Source organism: Canis aureus, chromosome 11 (assembly GCF_053574225.1).
Source record: "Canis aureus isolate CA01 chromosome 11, VMU_Caureus_v.1.0, whole genome shotgun sequence".
In the NCBI taxonomy this organism is placed as follows: Eukaryota; Metazoa; Chordata; class Mammalia; order Carnivora; family Canidae; genus Canis; species Canis aureus.
Window position 1 is genome coordinate 64,300,323 of NC_135621.1, and position 15,557 is coordinate 64,315,879.

Genomic DNA, 15,557 nt, shown 5'->3' on the forward strand with positions numbered 1-15,557 from the left:
GCATTAAGATAACTAGAGATTGGGATCCCTGGGTGGCGCAGCGGTTTAGCGCCTGCCTTTGGCCCAGGGCGTGATCCTGGAGACCCGGGATCGAATCCCACGTCGGGCTCCCGGTGCATGGAGCCTGCTTCTCCCTCTGCCTATGTCTCTGCCTCTCTCTCTCTCTCTCTCTGTGACTATCATAAATAAATAAAAATTAAAAAAAAAAAAAAGATAACTAGAGATTGATGACAGCATAATGTAGAACTCAAGAATATTAGAGAAAACAAACTACTCCACTATTTATAAAATGTGTGACCTTGGGCAAGTTATTTACCATCTCATAGCTTAAACGTTCTCATTTTTTAAATGAGACTGCCTAATTCAAAAATTAGTTGTTGTATATCTTGAAATTAATACTGAATAGTTAAATGGTATTTGGCATAGAGTAAGCATCAATGAACAGTGGTATTTTTATCATCATTTATGTTTGGAAATGACAGAACAAAACAAAGGCCCCAAAGTCTCCAAGTGTAAGGTGACTGAGAGGATGGTGGGACTCTGAAGGACATAGTAAAATCTGGAGATACAACTAATTTATGGAAAAAATAATTCATTTTTGGATTTAAGTATGCCCTAACGGTCTATTACTTTTCTGAACACTTGCATAGTGTGCTCAGTTTTCATCTATGTAGTAGTTTCTATAGAATTATTTTCTCAATAAATACTAAGGCTAGCAGATATACATTAAAGCTAGTTTTCTCAACCTGGCCATCAACCCCCACCAATTGACTAACAAGCAGAAACCTTCTGAATTTTAGATGTTTCCTTCCAGGCAGCAATTTTCCTGCAAGAAACTTTAAACATACCTATACCACTGACCAATTTCTGTCAATTCTTATCCAAAGTCACTTAATGATTAAGTATTTCAAAATTTCCGAATCAATGCCCTAAGAGAATAAAGCAAGATATTGATGATTCCTGGGGGAAAAAAAGGCAAAAAACTTTTGATCCCCCCCAAAAAAGTGACTTTGAACAGAACTCAATGGTGAAAGTTAACCACCCCCAAGAGTTATATGACCTACATTTCCCTATGTTAAAAACTATAAAAATAACCTTGTAAAATTCTCCAACTTACAAGAGCTTTTCTATCTCTTAAAATTTTTGCAACTAAAGTTTTTATCACATTCATTTACTATATGAAAGAAAAGGAGTAGAAGTACTAGAACATTATCTTTTAAAGGATAGACAATCAAAACTTAGAAATAACTAACCTAGTTAAGGTACTTACAGTGCATGTTTCTGTCTTCCTTCTCTTACAGCTTGAATATAGTATACCAAATTATCAAAGAAAAGCTTCATCATGTTCAGTTCTTTTTCTGCCCACCTGGCCCAAATGAAAGAGAAAACACTTTTAAAGGCACAGGGTAAGAGAATAAATCTATTCAAGGACAAGAAAAAAATGCAGATCTAAAAATTTTTCAAAAGCAAAATCTTAAAAAAAAAAAAAAAAGGCAAAATCTTCCAATTATCAAAATTTTAAAGTTCGATTTATATTTGAATTGTGGAAGATACAAAACATTTTGTCCTAATTTTTATGAGTTTAAAGTATCACTATAGTTTTAAATCCCAAAACACTCCATCTCTGTGAAAAGGATAAAGTGTCTGGCCAGTACTCATCATAAATGACTATCATGAGTTAATATTAAAGATGGTATGATAGGGCAGCCCGGGTAGCTCAGCGGCTTAGTGCCACGTTCGGTCCCAGGTGTGGTCCTAGAGACCCGGGATCGAGTCCCACGTCAGGCTCCCTGCATGGAATGGAGCCTGCTTCTCCCTCTGCCTGTGTCTGTGCCTCTCTCTCATGAATAAATAAAATTTTTAAAAAATGGTATGATACAGTCCGTAGAAGGATGGACTATGTGCTTTAGTCATTATTTAGTAAAATTTATCAAATGCCTGGCATGTAATACACATACAATACAAATCTGCTAAATCTTTTTTTTTTATTGTAGAATATTTGTTTAAAAAAAAAATCAGGTATCAGCTCCAAAACAACCTACAAACACTAAAATAAAAAAATAAAGTAATAAATTCAACCAGAGATCCCAGGATCCATAACACCCATACCAACATCATCTACTCCACAGAATTCTTACTACCAATACATCTACTTTGTAAAGAAGTATTAAAATTCCAAAACTTCTGATATAATTTACATCATGTTTTTGCTATAATGCTTTTTTTCAAAATAAATTACTCTCACCTTGACAATCCCTTAAAGAAGATGATGTTAACACAGAAAAAATCTATTAAGACAGGTTTGAAACCAGTTCCAATACACTTGCAACATGGCTCTGGGCAAGTAACCTCCTCTTTTGAAGTCTGTTTGCTGGTTACCTGAAGATTTACTAAGAGGATAAGGAGTAACAATTTCCAGTTTTAAAATATGGGTCTTAAAGAGTTTAAGAGACAATATGTATGAAGTGTTGAGTGCCGCTGCATAGAATAGATTCACAGTGGAAGTTTTTGTTATTATTGTTGCCAACTAGCCATAGGAGCTCAGTGTTCTTTTACATGATCCACTTGAGATTTAGGAAGGAAACTAGTCTCAGATAGGAAATCCTGTGAACTGCCATTAACTGAGCTTATTTATATTTACATTTAATTTAAAGATCAAGCTAAAAGGGTCTCGATTCAATATACTTAGGTTCAGGTACTTGATAAGTAACTGACCATACAGAGTAGGTCACTTCTATAAAATGTTACTTTGTTATTCCTTAATATAAACCTTCTCAAATGGCTACAATATGTCACCAACTTGCCCAAATTAGCTATGAGTAAATCCCTTTAATACTTGAGAATTCTGTCATTCAACCATTTAAAAACTATTCAGAGTCAATGACCTGGATTCACATTCCTCTTATATTTAAAGAATATTAAATGCTTTTCCCTATCCCTCTGTTTAGTATCTCAAGGACCTCCCCTTATACTTAGAAATAAAAATGTCACATGACTCATTGCAATAACAAAAGATACTGAGATGCTCTTCTAAAAAATAGAGGTTCAGGTTAAATAGGCCCCCTTTAAAAGAGCAAAAAAACAGCAAGGGCTACAACTGAGCACTTCATCTATTTAGAACTACTGTGAAGTCTTCAAATAATTTTTCTAAATGATACTCACTTTGGAAGTAAACAAGTACTTTTAACTAATTTTAGATAGAAGGAATAAGATGAAAAGCTATCTTGTTTAACCTCAAAAATGAATCCCTCAAAAGGCCTAATTTTTCCTAAAATCTAAATGTCTCTGAAATCCCTCCAAAAATCTATGTGAATAAAGCAAGTAACATTCTTATAGATTAATCCTAAATTCTCTGTAAATGTAAACGAGTAATAGGGTTGTGTCAAGATAATTCCTAACATTATGTAATATCTACAACCAATTTCTAGTAATGGGAAAAATTAAAGGCACCCTAGACTGTTTATTTTAGTGTGAATCTTTTTCAGGAATCCTTTACTGTGGTTGATATACTACAAATATTCACCCTAAAATTAGACCAATTTCTTGCTACAGTATTCTTCTTAAATTACAAAGAATACAAATGTCAAATTTTTTTTTTTTTTACTGATGCTGGTAAAATCTCCATGGGCTAAATGGCAAAGAACACTCTGGAACATCTAAGAAAACATTTGAGCCACACAAAATTCAAATATGCCTGGTGAAAAAAAAAAGCTATTAAGTTATTCAAAACTTTGGTAACTATGATTATTTAAAAAAAATCCTTAAATGAATATTTGTTTCTTTTTTACTTACATTGTAATCCAATGTGTATCATAACTGCTCCCAAACTGCTGAAAAGTACCAAACAGTTTTGGAAGAAGGCGAAGTGAAATTACTACTGATCTGAAACAGCAAAACAGAGATGTATAGAATAAAATAATTTTAGTTACTAATTCTAGTGTTTTACAGAAATTTGGCTATTTATAAATCTTAAATTAAGCAAAAGGATTTTAAGGAACTTTACATTATAAACATATTTCCTACATAAACACTGAAAAAATTTTCCCTAAAGTTTAAATTTTATATAATGGGGCAAGAAATCCAAGTTTTAACATCTCAATCCAAGATTTTTAAAGTAAAATACACTATAAATACCTGAGTATAAAAACAAATGGAGAATATTTAAAAGTACTTTCATGAAATAAAAATTAAGTTGTGGCTGCTTCTGAGGATTTAATCAAGGAAAATGGGGGGAAAGCAGCTTATCTAGAACAGAGCTTCTCAAAGTTTAATGTGCACTTTATTCACCTGGGAGAATTTTGTTACAATGCAAATTCTGATTGGCATGTCTGAGATACTAAGTTTTCCTAAAAGCTCACAAATGATACTTAAAATGCTGGTCTGTGAACCACATTCTGAGCAGCAATAAAATAGCATTTTTCAAACTATACAAATTATTCCTTTCTCCCTAATTCTTACTTAGTATGACTTGAATCTAATTTGAAAATCACTTCATTAAGAGCCATGTTAATAATGAAAGCACACCATACACTTAAAGTATGAAGGAACAAAAAAGGAAAATCACTCTACAACTTTAAACAGATCTGAGTGTGCCTATCTTGAGGTGGGTGGGGGAGGCAGTATAGGGAAGATAGAGACAGACAAATCCCCTAAGTCTTAGCAGGCAAGGAGGTGGCTGCATGAAGTCTTGAAAGGAGCAGGACAAACTCCAATGAGGTAGTGAATTTTTTTAAGGAACCTAATATTGCTGCATAAAAATTTAAAAAAATATATGGTATACAAGTAAGTTCTCCAAAATACTTCCTCTTTTTTAGAAGAGTACCAGGAAAATCAAAATAGAGAGCTGCACTTCTGAGTATGACAGAAACAATGGTAGGTAATGAGTAGGAAAAATTCATCACCTAATGAATAATTCCTTAATGTGTCTACCACTAGAATGTACTTAATGAGAGCAAAGATGGTCTTATTAATTTAAAAATCCCTGCATATGATGCACAATGAATACATATTAGTTTAAATAATGATCTAATAAAGAATTTAAAGGCAAGACAAGACTTTCAAGTAAGGAGTAAGAAGTACAGTGTAAAATGCTAATACAGTCACAAAGGAGGAGGACAAACAAAAAAATATCACCAGATAACAAAATAAATAGCATGTTAGTAGAGTGCTAGATGACTAAAAACCACATTGGTACAGACTAAGGAGTATGCAATGCAGTTAAGTCATGGAGATAGTAAGTGCCTAATATTCTTTATATATTTAAAAACATTTAAATTGGGGGTCACCTGGGTGGCTCAGCTGGTTAAGTGTCTGGCTCTTGATTCCAGCTCAGGTCATGATCTCAGGGACCTGAGATGGAGCTCCTGGTCAGGCTCTGCACCCAGCAGGGACTTTGCCTGAGATTCTCTCTGGTCCTACCCTCACACATACTCTCTCTCTCCCCGTCACTAAAGAACAAATCTTTTTAAAACTTTAAACTTTTAAATATATTTCTAATAATAACATTTTAAATATTTTTCAAGAAGCCACACATTACTGATGCTTGGGGAAAAGGATCATCAAGAATCAGGGGGAAACAATTGTAGATTCTTTGTCTAAAATCTCTTGTCAAGGAGTGCCTGGGTGGCTTAGCTGATTAAGCAACCAATTCTTGATTCTGGCTCAGGTCATGATCTCCGGGTTTTAAGATCAAGCCCTGCATCAGGCTCCATGGAGCCTGCTTAAGATTCTCTGTCTCTCAAAAAACTCAAAGCTCTTATCAAAATTTCAGAAACATTAGTAGAGTTCTTCCTAAAAATTAAGACATTAAAAAAAACCAATGTATACGTATTAATTTGACCTAAGGCTTTACAACCATAAAATAAGGACATCACAAAGGAAAAAAAAATAGGAAAATTACATCTAATATCACAAAACAAAATGTTCTTATGTGCCTTATAAAACAATCTGTCTGGGATCCCTGGGTGGCTCAGCGGTTTAGTGCCTGTGCGTAATCCTGGAGTCCCGGGATCGAGTCCCACATCGGGTCCCTACATGGAGCCTGCTTCTCCCTCTGCCTCTCTCTCTCTCTCTCTCTCTCATGAATAAATAATTGAAATCTTAAAAAAATAAAACAATCTGTCTGAGGCTAAATAAACACAAAACACAAGTTGTATACCACAGACTATGTAAGGCCGTTTTAAAAAGTGTTTACAATGGTTCCATATAAATGGTAGAATTATGGGTAGATTTATTGAAGACTTTAATTTTTTCAGATCTCTATGCTTCCTGAGAATAAACCCATATTACTGTTCCAGAAAAGCTAAGTTCACTTCATCAAATAAATTGGAATATGACCATAGAAAAGAAAGAAAAATGCTGACAGATCCATAAACCATGGCAAATCAGGAACTGCAAAGAAAACTTAAAACTTAGCATAGAGAAAATAAAAAGTTAAAGCCTCCCTACTAAATACATAAAAAAAAACAAAAAACAAAACAAAACAAAAAAAAACGACATCAGGAAGTAGACTTCTGTATTCTTTTGCCAATGACAGGAAAATAGTAAATGAGTTAAGGTTGTCGTGACCCATTTGTTTCAACATATGGAAGAACTTTTCTATTACTATTAGCATCTTTGCGCAACATTCCTTTTTGATGGTAAACTCAGGGGGCTAGATTTGAGAAAGGATCCTTGCATTTTGAATGGGATTTCTAAAACTCTGAGGTCACTATTAACATTGTGAGCCAGGTAATTCTTTGTTGTGGAGGGGCTGTCTCTGCATTGATGGATACTTTGCAGCATCCCTAGCCTGTAATTATACTTCCAATCCCATTTATTAGACAACCAAAAATATCTTGGTTGACATTGCTGGGGGGGCGGAATCACCCCCATTAAAATCCACTAGTTTATCAGGAAATCCATACTAACGATGTACAAAACTTTTTTTCAAACTTGCATAATAACTTTGGGAAGTTCAGATAGTATACACTTAGATATGTTGCATATTTCCCATACTGAAAAATACCACTGTGCTCTAAGTATTATCACATATGACCATCATTCACTACAAAACTAATATTAAATAGTAACTGTAGGAAAAGTCCAGTTTGAGGGCAAAATTAGCTTAACACAATAATTACATTTACTATATACTCAATAAAACATTGTATAGGATACAGGAATTGACTTGAATAAATGAAAAATGCTTCATCTTCATTTGGGAGCGAACAAATTAAAGATTAATAAAACAATCCAGATTAACAATTTTCCATTTTTCACACAGACTTTTCCTTTTGTCTCTTTTAAGTTTCCCTTTCAACAGAAAGATATGCTAATAGAAAAACTAGAAAATAGAAAAGCATAAGAGAAAAATAAATCCTTCCAGAAATAACCATTTTACAGTCTCAAATACTGCCTACAATCTTTTTTAAAAGGTAAGCCTGTAAGTAAATGCCCATGTAATCATATAATCTTTTTAAAAATGGACTCTTTAAAGGCTGCATGATATTTCATCTTTCATACTTCTTCATACTTTCATACTTCTGGTCTTCATTGTGTCCTTTTTTTTCCAGTCACTAAAAACCCAACAGTAACCATTATCCTGACTACTAAATACTATCATTTTCCTGTTTTTATGCTTTACATAAACGGAATAATAGTGATATATTCTCCTATATCTGGCTTCTTTCATTCAACATTGTATTTGTGAGATTCAGCCATACTGTTCCATGCAGCCACCGTTCATTCAATGTTACTGCTATAATTTCATTCAATAAACAGTCCACAATTTTTCTTTCTAATCTGTTTTGGCACTTGGATAATTATATAAACACTATTTAGTTATTTTGAATAATGCTGCTACGAACATTCTTGAATGTACCTTTTGGTAATTGTCTGGATGTACTTCTGTAACATACACACTTAGCAGTGGAACTACTGGGCCATAAGGGGTACAGATGCACATATGGGAAATTGATACAAATTGTGATTGTTGGGATCCCTGGGTGGCGCAGCGGTTTGGCACCTGCCTTTGGCCCAGGGCGCCATCCTGGAGACCCGGAATCGAATCCCGTGTCGGGCTCCTGGTGCATGGAGCCTGCTTCTCCCTCTGCCTGTATCTCTGCCTCTCTCTCTCTCTTTCTCTCCCCCCGCCCCCGTGTGTGACTATCATAAATAAATAAATAAATAAATAAATAAATAAACAAACAAAAAAACAAATTGTGATTGTTAAATTATATAGCCCTTTAAAAAGTGGAAAATATCACAAATACTTTTTCTAATTAAACTATTAGAATATTTCTATTCAACTGACTAACTGAATGTTAGTTTCGTAGTAAATGATGGTCATATGTGATAATACTTAGAGCACAGTGGCATTTTTAAAGCACTTAAATATTCAATAAAATTAAATATTTATATCAGGTCAAGGCAGAGGTAGGCTGAGAACATTCTATGAGTAAAACAGAATACAATATATTCCATTAGTAACTCAATTTACTATATCAGAGAATTGCATTACCAAAGCAGTATAAGACAAAGAAAACCTGAAATTATACCAATGGAAAAGAACTGAAAACTCAAGAAACTTGTGGGAATCACCTGAGACCCAATAAGAAGTATATAAATATATGGAATTCAAACTAGGAAAAAAAAACCCACTAACTTAATTCTTTATGCACTACAGAAGTCAAGACACAAAAGATTAACCCATTTGGAAGAACAACATCATTATCAAAATATATTTCAGCTTATGTTTATTCAAGTGTAGTTTGGAAACATAGCAGTTACCACTATGTTCCCCAAAACAAGGAGAGACTAAGTATTATTACTTTGTTTCTGTTGGGAGGATATCTAATCAAGAGTGGCAAAAGTGCTGAAAGACAACTGATTAAAAAACAAAAAAACCATGTGAGGTAAAAATCTTCAAACCTAACAGGAAATGCACAATCACATAAAAAAAAAAAAAAAGGATCGGTAATGGTACATTAAAAGCTATGAGTCCACCACATATAGTCAAGTACAGAATACACAAAATAAACTCTAATATATATTTAAAAAAATTTTTTTAATTCCCATTTACCTGTTGTTTCCTAAATTTTCAAGGCAACCTTCAATGAATCTCATTCGAATCTGTCTATCCGTAAACCAACATACTAAGGAACAGAGAAGTTTCTCTGCTTCATTTATTAATCCTTCAGAAAGATTAACCTACAAAAAAAATGTATACACACAAAGTTACTGTTTATTCTGATTACATCTTTGTAATTTTGTCATCTTTTTGCTCTAGTAGGTAACTTACTGCATCATCATCTTGGACTATATCCCACAACAAAGTGTTTCCTTTCTTACAAACATTATCCAAATTAATGTCTGTCACAGCATTACTGTTGAATTGATGTTTATGAACAGCAGGTCCTGAAAGGGCAAAATATAACATGCGCTAGAGGAATGCAACTGATAGAAATTGTGAATTACAGCATTCATAATACTAACAAATCCGAAGTATAAAAATAAAAATACACGATTAACACAACAGTTGCTTTGTGAACACCACAGTGTTGTTCAGAGTTTGATAAAACTAAAGTTAAGATTTTTCCTCTGTTGGTCTTTTCACTATTTCTAATGCAAGTCAAGAGAACAGTATAATTGCTTGAAACCCAAATTAAGCATAAAGAAAATTTTCTGGAAATAATTCTACAGCCAAAGAACATTCTTCTGTATTATCTTCTGTATAGTGTTTTATATCCCTACATTAAAAAAAAAAATTGGAGATGATTTACCCATAACATTCAATTAAATTCAAAGATTCTACTATTACTCAAAAAAAAAAAAAAAAAAAGATTCTACTATTATAATTCAGGTGCTGAGGGCCATGGTAAATAAATTCTCACTGGTTCTACCAAGCAAAAATGCTTGTCTTTTTAAACAGTTTTGCTCTACCCTGAAACTTCCCCACTGAATCGTACATACACATGGATTTCATTAAAATAAGAATTGTGCCATTATTACCATAAGGTTTAAAACACTTCCACCACCCTAAAATTAATTCCCAAGCCCTAATCTGTTTTTCCATTCCCATAATTAGCCTTTTCTACAAATTTTATGTAAATGGAATTATACAATATGTATGGTCTTAGGTCTAAATTTGTTCTCTCAGAAAATATTTGAGGTACATTCATGTCAAAGCCATATCACTAGTGCCTTCGTTTTAATGACAGAGTAATATTTTATTATGTGGAAATACTACATTTTGATTATATTCAACAGTTAATGGACACTTGGGAGTTTCTAATCTCTGGCTAATATGAATAATGCTGCCATAAATGTCTATGTAACAAGTCAATTCACGGACACATGCTTTCCTTTCTCTTTGGTAAACTGGAATTGGTGATTCACGGGATAAATGTGTGTTTAACATCTGAAGAGGAATCCCTGGGTGGCGCAGCGGTTTGGCGCCTGCCTTTGGCCCAGGGCGCGATCCTGGAGACCAGGGATTGAATCCCACGTCGGGCTCCCAGTGCATGGAGCCTGCTTCTCCCTCTGCCTGTGTTGTGTCTATGCCTCTCTCTCCCTGTGTGTGTGACTATCATAAATAAATTAAAAAAAAAAAAAAAAAAAAACATCTGAAGAAATTGCCAAACTTTTTCAAAATGATTGTGCCATTTTACTTACCCACTAACAGTCTGTTAGAGTACCAGTTCTTGTTCCCCCACATCCCCACATATGTTGCCATGGTCACACTTTTTCATTTTGGCCATTTTAACAGGTGTACAGTAGAATCTCATTAAGGTTTTAAATTTCAATTCCCTAGAGTGATTAATGATGTTTCGTATCTTTTCAGGTGCTATCACTTGTGTACATTATTTGCTAAATTACTAATTTGTGAAAGTTCTTATATATTCTGAATTCAAGCCCTTTATTAGATATATGATTTGTAAATATTTTTCCCAATCTTTGGCTTATCTTTTAGAGGTTTTGTTGGTTTGGGCATTTAGTTTTATTTTTTTTTTAATTTTTTTTAATTTTATTTATTTATGATAGGCACACAGTGAGAGAGAGAGAGAGAGGCAGAGACACAGGCAGAGGGAGAAGCAGACTCCATGCACTGGGAGCCCGACGTGGGATTCGATCCCGGGTCTCCAGGATCGCGCCCTGGGCCAAAGGCAGGCGCTAAACCGCTGCACCACCCAGGGATCCCCTGGGCATTTAGTTTTAAACTAATTTTATTAAAATATAAACACATAAGCAAGATATAGAACATTTCTATTAACCCCCAAAATTTCCTTTGGACCTTTTACAATCATTCCCTACCACCAAATCTTCAGTAATCATTAAGTAGATTTCAGCCATTACTATCTACAAGGGATAAATAGTATGTACTACTCTCTGGTAGCTTCATTTGCTTAGATCAAAAACATCATTTGATGTTTTTGATATTTATCCATTGTGCTGCATGTATTAGTAGTTCTTTCCTTTTTATTGATGAGTACTAATACACGATGTGAACATACTATAATTTGTTAATCTACCAGTTAATTCCAGGTGAGGTTCTTATAAGCAGCACAGGTATGAACGTTCAACGTACAAATCTTTTTGTGGGCATGTGTTTTCATTTCTCAGGTAAATACCTAGGATAGGAATTGCTGAGTCATATGAAGAATACAAGTTCAACTTTATAAGAAACTGGTAAAATAGTTCTCCAAATTGGCTGTATTGTTTTATACTCCTCAACAGCAATGGAGAGTTCCAGTTGCTCTACATCCTTAGTGTCATTTAATATGATTAGTGTTTAATTTTACCCATTCCAGGGGTGTCTGGGTGGCTCAGTCAGTTAATTTTACCCATTCCAGTAGGTATGTAGTGGTACTGCATTGTGGTATTGGCATTTCCCAGGTAACCAGAGATAGTATCATTCTCATGTATTTACTGACCAATTTTCTGTATCTTCTTTTAACTATTCTAAACTTTATCAATTTTTATTTAAAGATTTTAAGAGGGAAAGTGAACACTTGCAGGAGTAGGAGGAGGGGCAGATGGGGAGATATAGGGAAGAATTTAAGCAAACTCCACACAGAACCCCAACACAGTATTTGATCTCACAATCCTGAGATTATGACCTGAGCAAAAACAAGTTAGACGCTCAACGGACTGAGCCATCCAGGCCCATTTTAAACAGTTCTTTATAGTATACAGTATTACAAAGTAGACTTGGAGAGCATTAATACACATAATAATTCTGCTCAATTTCTCACTTCATATACTAAAAAATACATGTAATACTAAATAAAAGGGAAAAATGATTAAAAATAGTGGTGAAAATTTAGTAAATACAATAAGACAATAAAAAAGTCAAGGTATCCTAATCTATATTATGCACAAGTAACATTTGAAATCAGTAAGTTGTTGCCAAAGTCCACAGGATGAATCTCTAAATTTGATCACGGCTTTTCAGCATAAACTTAATCCATCAGGTTTACTCAGTCTGTAGTGTACTGGCATCCCAAAACCCATTTCCTAGAGTAGTAGTGCTGATAGTACCTTACAAAGCATGAAGTTGGACCTTTATTTTTTTTAATGTATATATATATCCGTTTTTTGTTGGTTTTGTTTTAAGTATACCTGACACACAATGTTCCATTAGTTTCAGGAGGCTGGACCTTTAAAATGTTAATTCTAAAACTGTATTTCCCTCTTAATTTGCCTCTCTTTCCTCTTCTTTGTTCTATTATTCTTTAACTCCTCTAACCTCCATTCTTCCAAGTATGGTCATATCCTATTACTTTTTTTAGATTGATCTGAAGTGATTAAAACCATCTTTTTTTTCAACAATTCCATCACTCCAGATGGAACACCTCGCCCTTTAGCAGTTATCTCTCCGATATTTCCCCCTAACCCCAGGAAACCACTATTGTACTTTCTATTCTCTACAAATTTGACTACGCTAGACATTATACATAAATGGACTCATACAATGTAGGACCCTGTGTAATCTCAATTAGGCTCCTGAGATTTCTAAATATACAACTTAAAACAGCCATGTATTTTCTAAAATGCAGTCATAATCTTATATATATTATTTCCTTTCCTAGCTAAATATCTCTTGATGGAAATGCATCCTTTATATTCATGATAGAGTATTCATAAAACTTCATTCCCTAGGAAAGAAAACTAACCACATGAAAGTTACCTGGCAAAAATATTTACGTATCATTAAATGTTAAATCCTTTTAAGAGTATAAATTGCTCTTCTGTTTTAAAGAAAGTAATATATTTTACTTACTATGGAACCTTACCTTGACTAAGATGTTCATGGTAAATAGAGGCTAAATTGGGAAGATGTTGTTGGAGATGAGATGTTAGCTCTGCATGTGAATTAATCTGAACTAGTTCCTCTTCACACCCAGATTCTTCACCATCAAAATCAGCCATATTTTTTTCTGATTTTGCACTGACCTGGGAGCTACTGCAACTGACATCATCTGCACTTAGCATATCATCAACCATATGCCTATAACACAGAGAAAAGCACAAAGTTAAACACACCTTGTAAATCACAAAAACTATCTTTCAAAATATTCAGTACAAGTTACATCAGAGTCTAAAACAAATCCACATTTCTTTTGTAACAATATTATAAGTTTTACCAAAACTAAGAAGCCCACATTGTCAGAACTATACATTATACAATATACCCACATAATGTCTGACCCATCAACGTACTTCACAAAAACAAACTCAAAGAGTAATTTTAGAGATCCGTTGACTCACTGTTACATAATTATTTTATCAACTCAAATCACAATGTGAATCATTAAAATTCTTACAACTGTAGAATCAAATGAAGTTACTACCAGGAAAATACTTCAATTTAAGGCTACAATCTAGATGTAGTTATTAGCCAGGAGAATTTTATATGATACAAACATCTATTAAAACAATAAATACCTATTAACCACTCACTTTAAAAAAAAAATTTGAGAGCGCACACACATGCAAGCAGAAGGGACAGAGGGAGAGAAAGATCTCCAGCGGACTTGCCACTAACCCCAGAGCCCAACGCCAGGCTTGATCTCACAACCCTGAGATCATAACCCAAGCTGAAATCAAGAGTCAGATCCCAAATAACTGGCCACCCAGGCACACCAGCATTTGCTTCTGAAACCTATCATATTGGGTATTTTAAAGATGGCAAACAAAAAAGAAAAAAAAAGAAAAAAAGAAAAAGAAAAGGTCAGGATTAGAGTTTCACAAGTGGTACCTTACAAAGAGACTATGTGAAGTGCTAAAATGAAATGAAAAATTTAATCATTCAAGGCATTGTAAAGCAGGGAACTGCTGCAGGTATGAAAACTTAAAGAATTGCAATGTGTCAAAATGCATGTATCTGACCTCAGTTTAACAAACTAATTGCTTTGTCTGCCCCTGAGCTGTCCTGGGAAGAACTTCGAACGTGTATATGTATAATGTCAGACTATAAACCACTGATTCTCAGTCACAGGTGATTTTGGTCTTCAGGGGGACAACACTGGGCAGCGTTTAGAGATACTTTTGGTTATCAAAACTTGGGAGATACTGCTGGCATCTAGAGAGAGAGTGAGATTAGGGATGATGCTAAGTATCCTACAATTCATTCAGATTGCTGTAAATTCAAAACACAGAATTTTCTGACCCAGAATGTCAACACTGCCAAGATTGAAAGATGGTATCTTAAACTCAAATGGGTTAGTAATAAGAAATAAAGGCAAAAGAAATATAGTATTAATATATATGGACATGTGGTTCTTCCAAACAAGCATACTGAATTCTGAAAAGCCTGGCAAATTGTCAAGTCCAAAAAAATTCATCCTGATAATCCACATATTTATATTTTATCATCATCAATTCAAATATTACTACTTATAATGACAGCAATAAATAGCAGCTAACATTTATTGAGCTTTTGTTATGTTCCAATCTTATCAGCCCATAAAATGTTCACATTGAAACCCAAGAGGTAAGTACTATTGTTCCTATTTTATAGATGAGAAAAAGACTGACAGAAAAATTAAGTACTTTGCTCAACATTTGTAACACCTAGTGACAGAACCACTTACTTTTAATTATAAATATATTTTACATATAATCAAAAAGCTTTATGTTAAGGCTTCATCCTTATTAGTACCCTGAAATTAGTATGTGTGTAAAATTTCACTTTTCATGATCACACGTTAATGGAAGTTTCCACAAGCAATTTTATGTCTGCTTTTAGGCAATTATTACAAGTAGCTGAAGATCTAGATCTGTGTTGTCCAATATGATAGCCACTAGCCAGATGTGGTCACTCCACACATTGAAAAGTGGCTGGTCTAAACAAAGATGTGCTGTAAATATAAAACATACACAGAATATTGAAGCCTTAATACAAAAGAAAGAAAAATATCTTGTTTTTTCACTGATTTACATGTGGAGATACTTTAGAAATTACTGCTTTAAATAAATTTATATTTAAAATTAATGTCACCTATTTCATTTTGCTTTTTAAAACATGCTCAGAAGCAAACTAGCAATTACATACTTGCAGCATGGATCTGAATTTA

General features: G+C 33.9%; 1 protein-coding gene across 3 annotated transcripts in view; it reads right to left on the reverse strand.

Annotated features, from left to right (window-relative positions):
* USP34 (ubiquitin specific peptidase 34) overlaps nucleotides 1-15,557 on the reverse strand; it is a 245,570-nt gene that overhangs the window by 115,771 nt on the left and 114,242 nt on the right. For all 3 annotated transcript variants that reach the window (XM_077915546.1, XM_077915544.1, XM_077915547.1), the window contains exons 16-20: nucleotides 13,275-13,489; nucleotides 9,281-9,396; nucleotides 9,062-9,189; nucleotides 3,793-3,882; nucleotides 1,271-1,366 (exon numbers count right to left, since the gene is read on the reverse strand). In XM_077915546.1, the coding sequence (XP_077771672.1) occupies nucleotides 1,271-1,366; nucleotides 3,793-3,882; nucleotides 9,062-9,189; nucleotides 9,281-9,396; nucleotides 13,275-13,489 (645 nt within the window). The remainder of the gene's footprint in view (nucleotides 1-1,270; nucleotides 1,367-3,792; nucleotides 3,883-9,061; nucleotides 9,190-9,280; nucleotides 9,397-13,274; nucleotides 13,490-15,557) is intronic.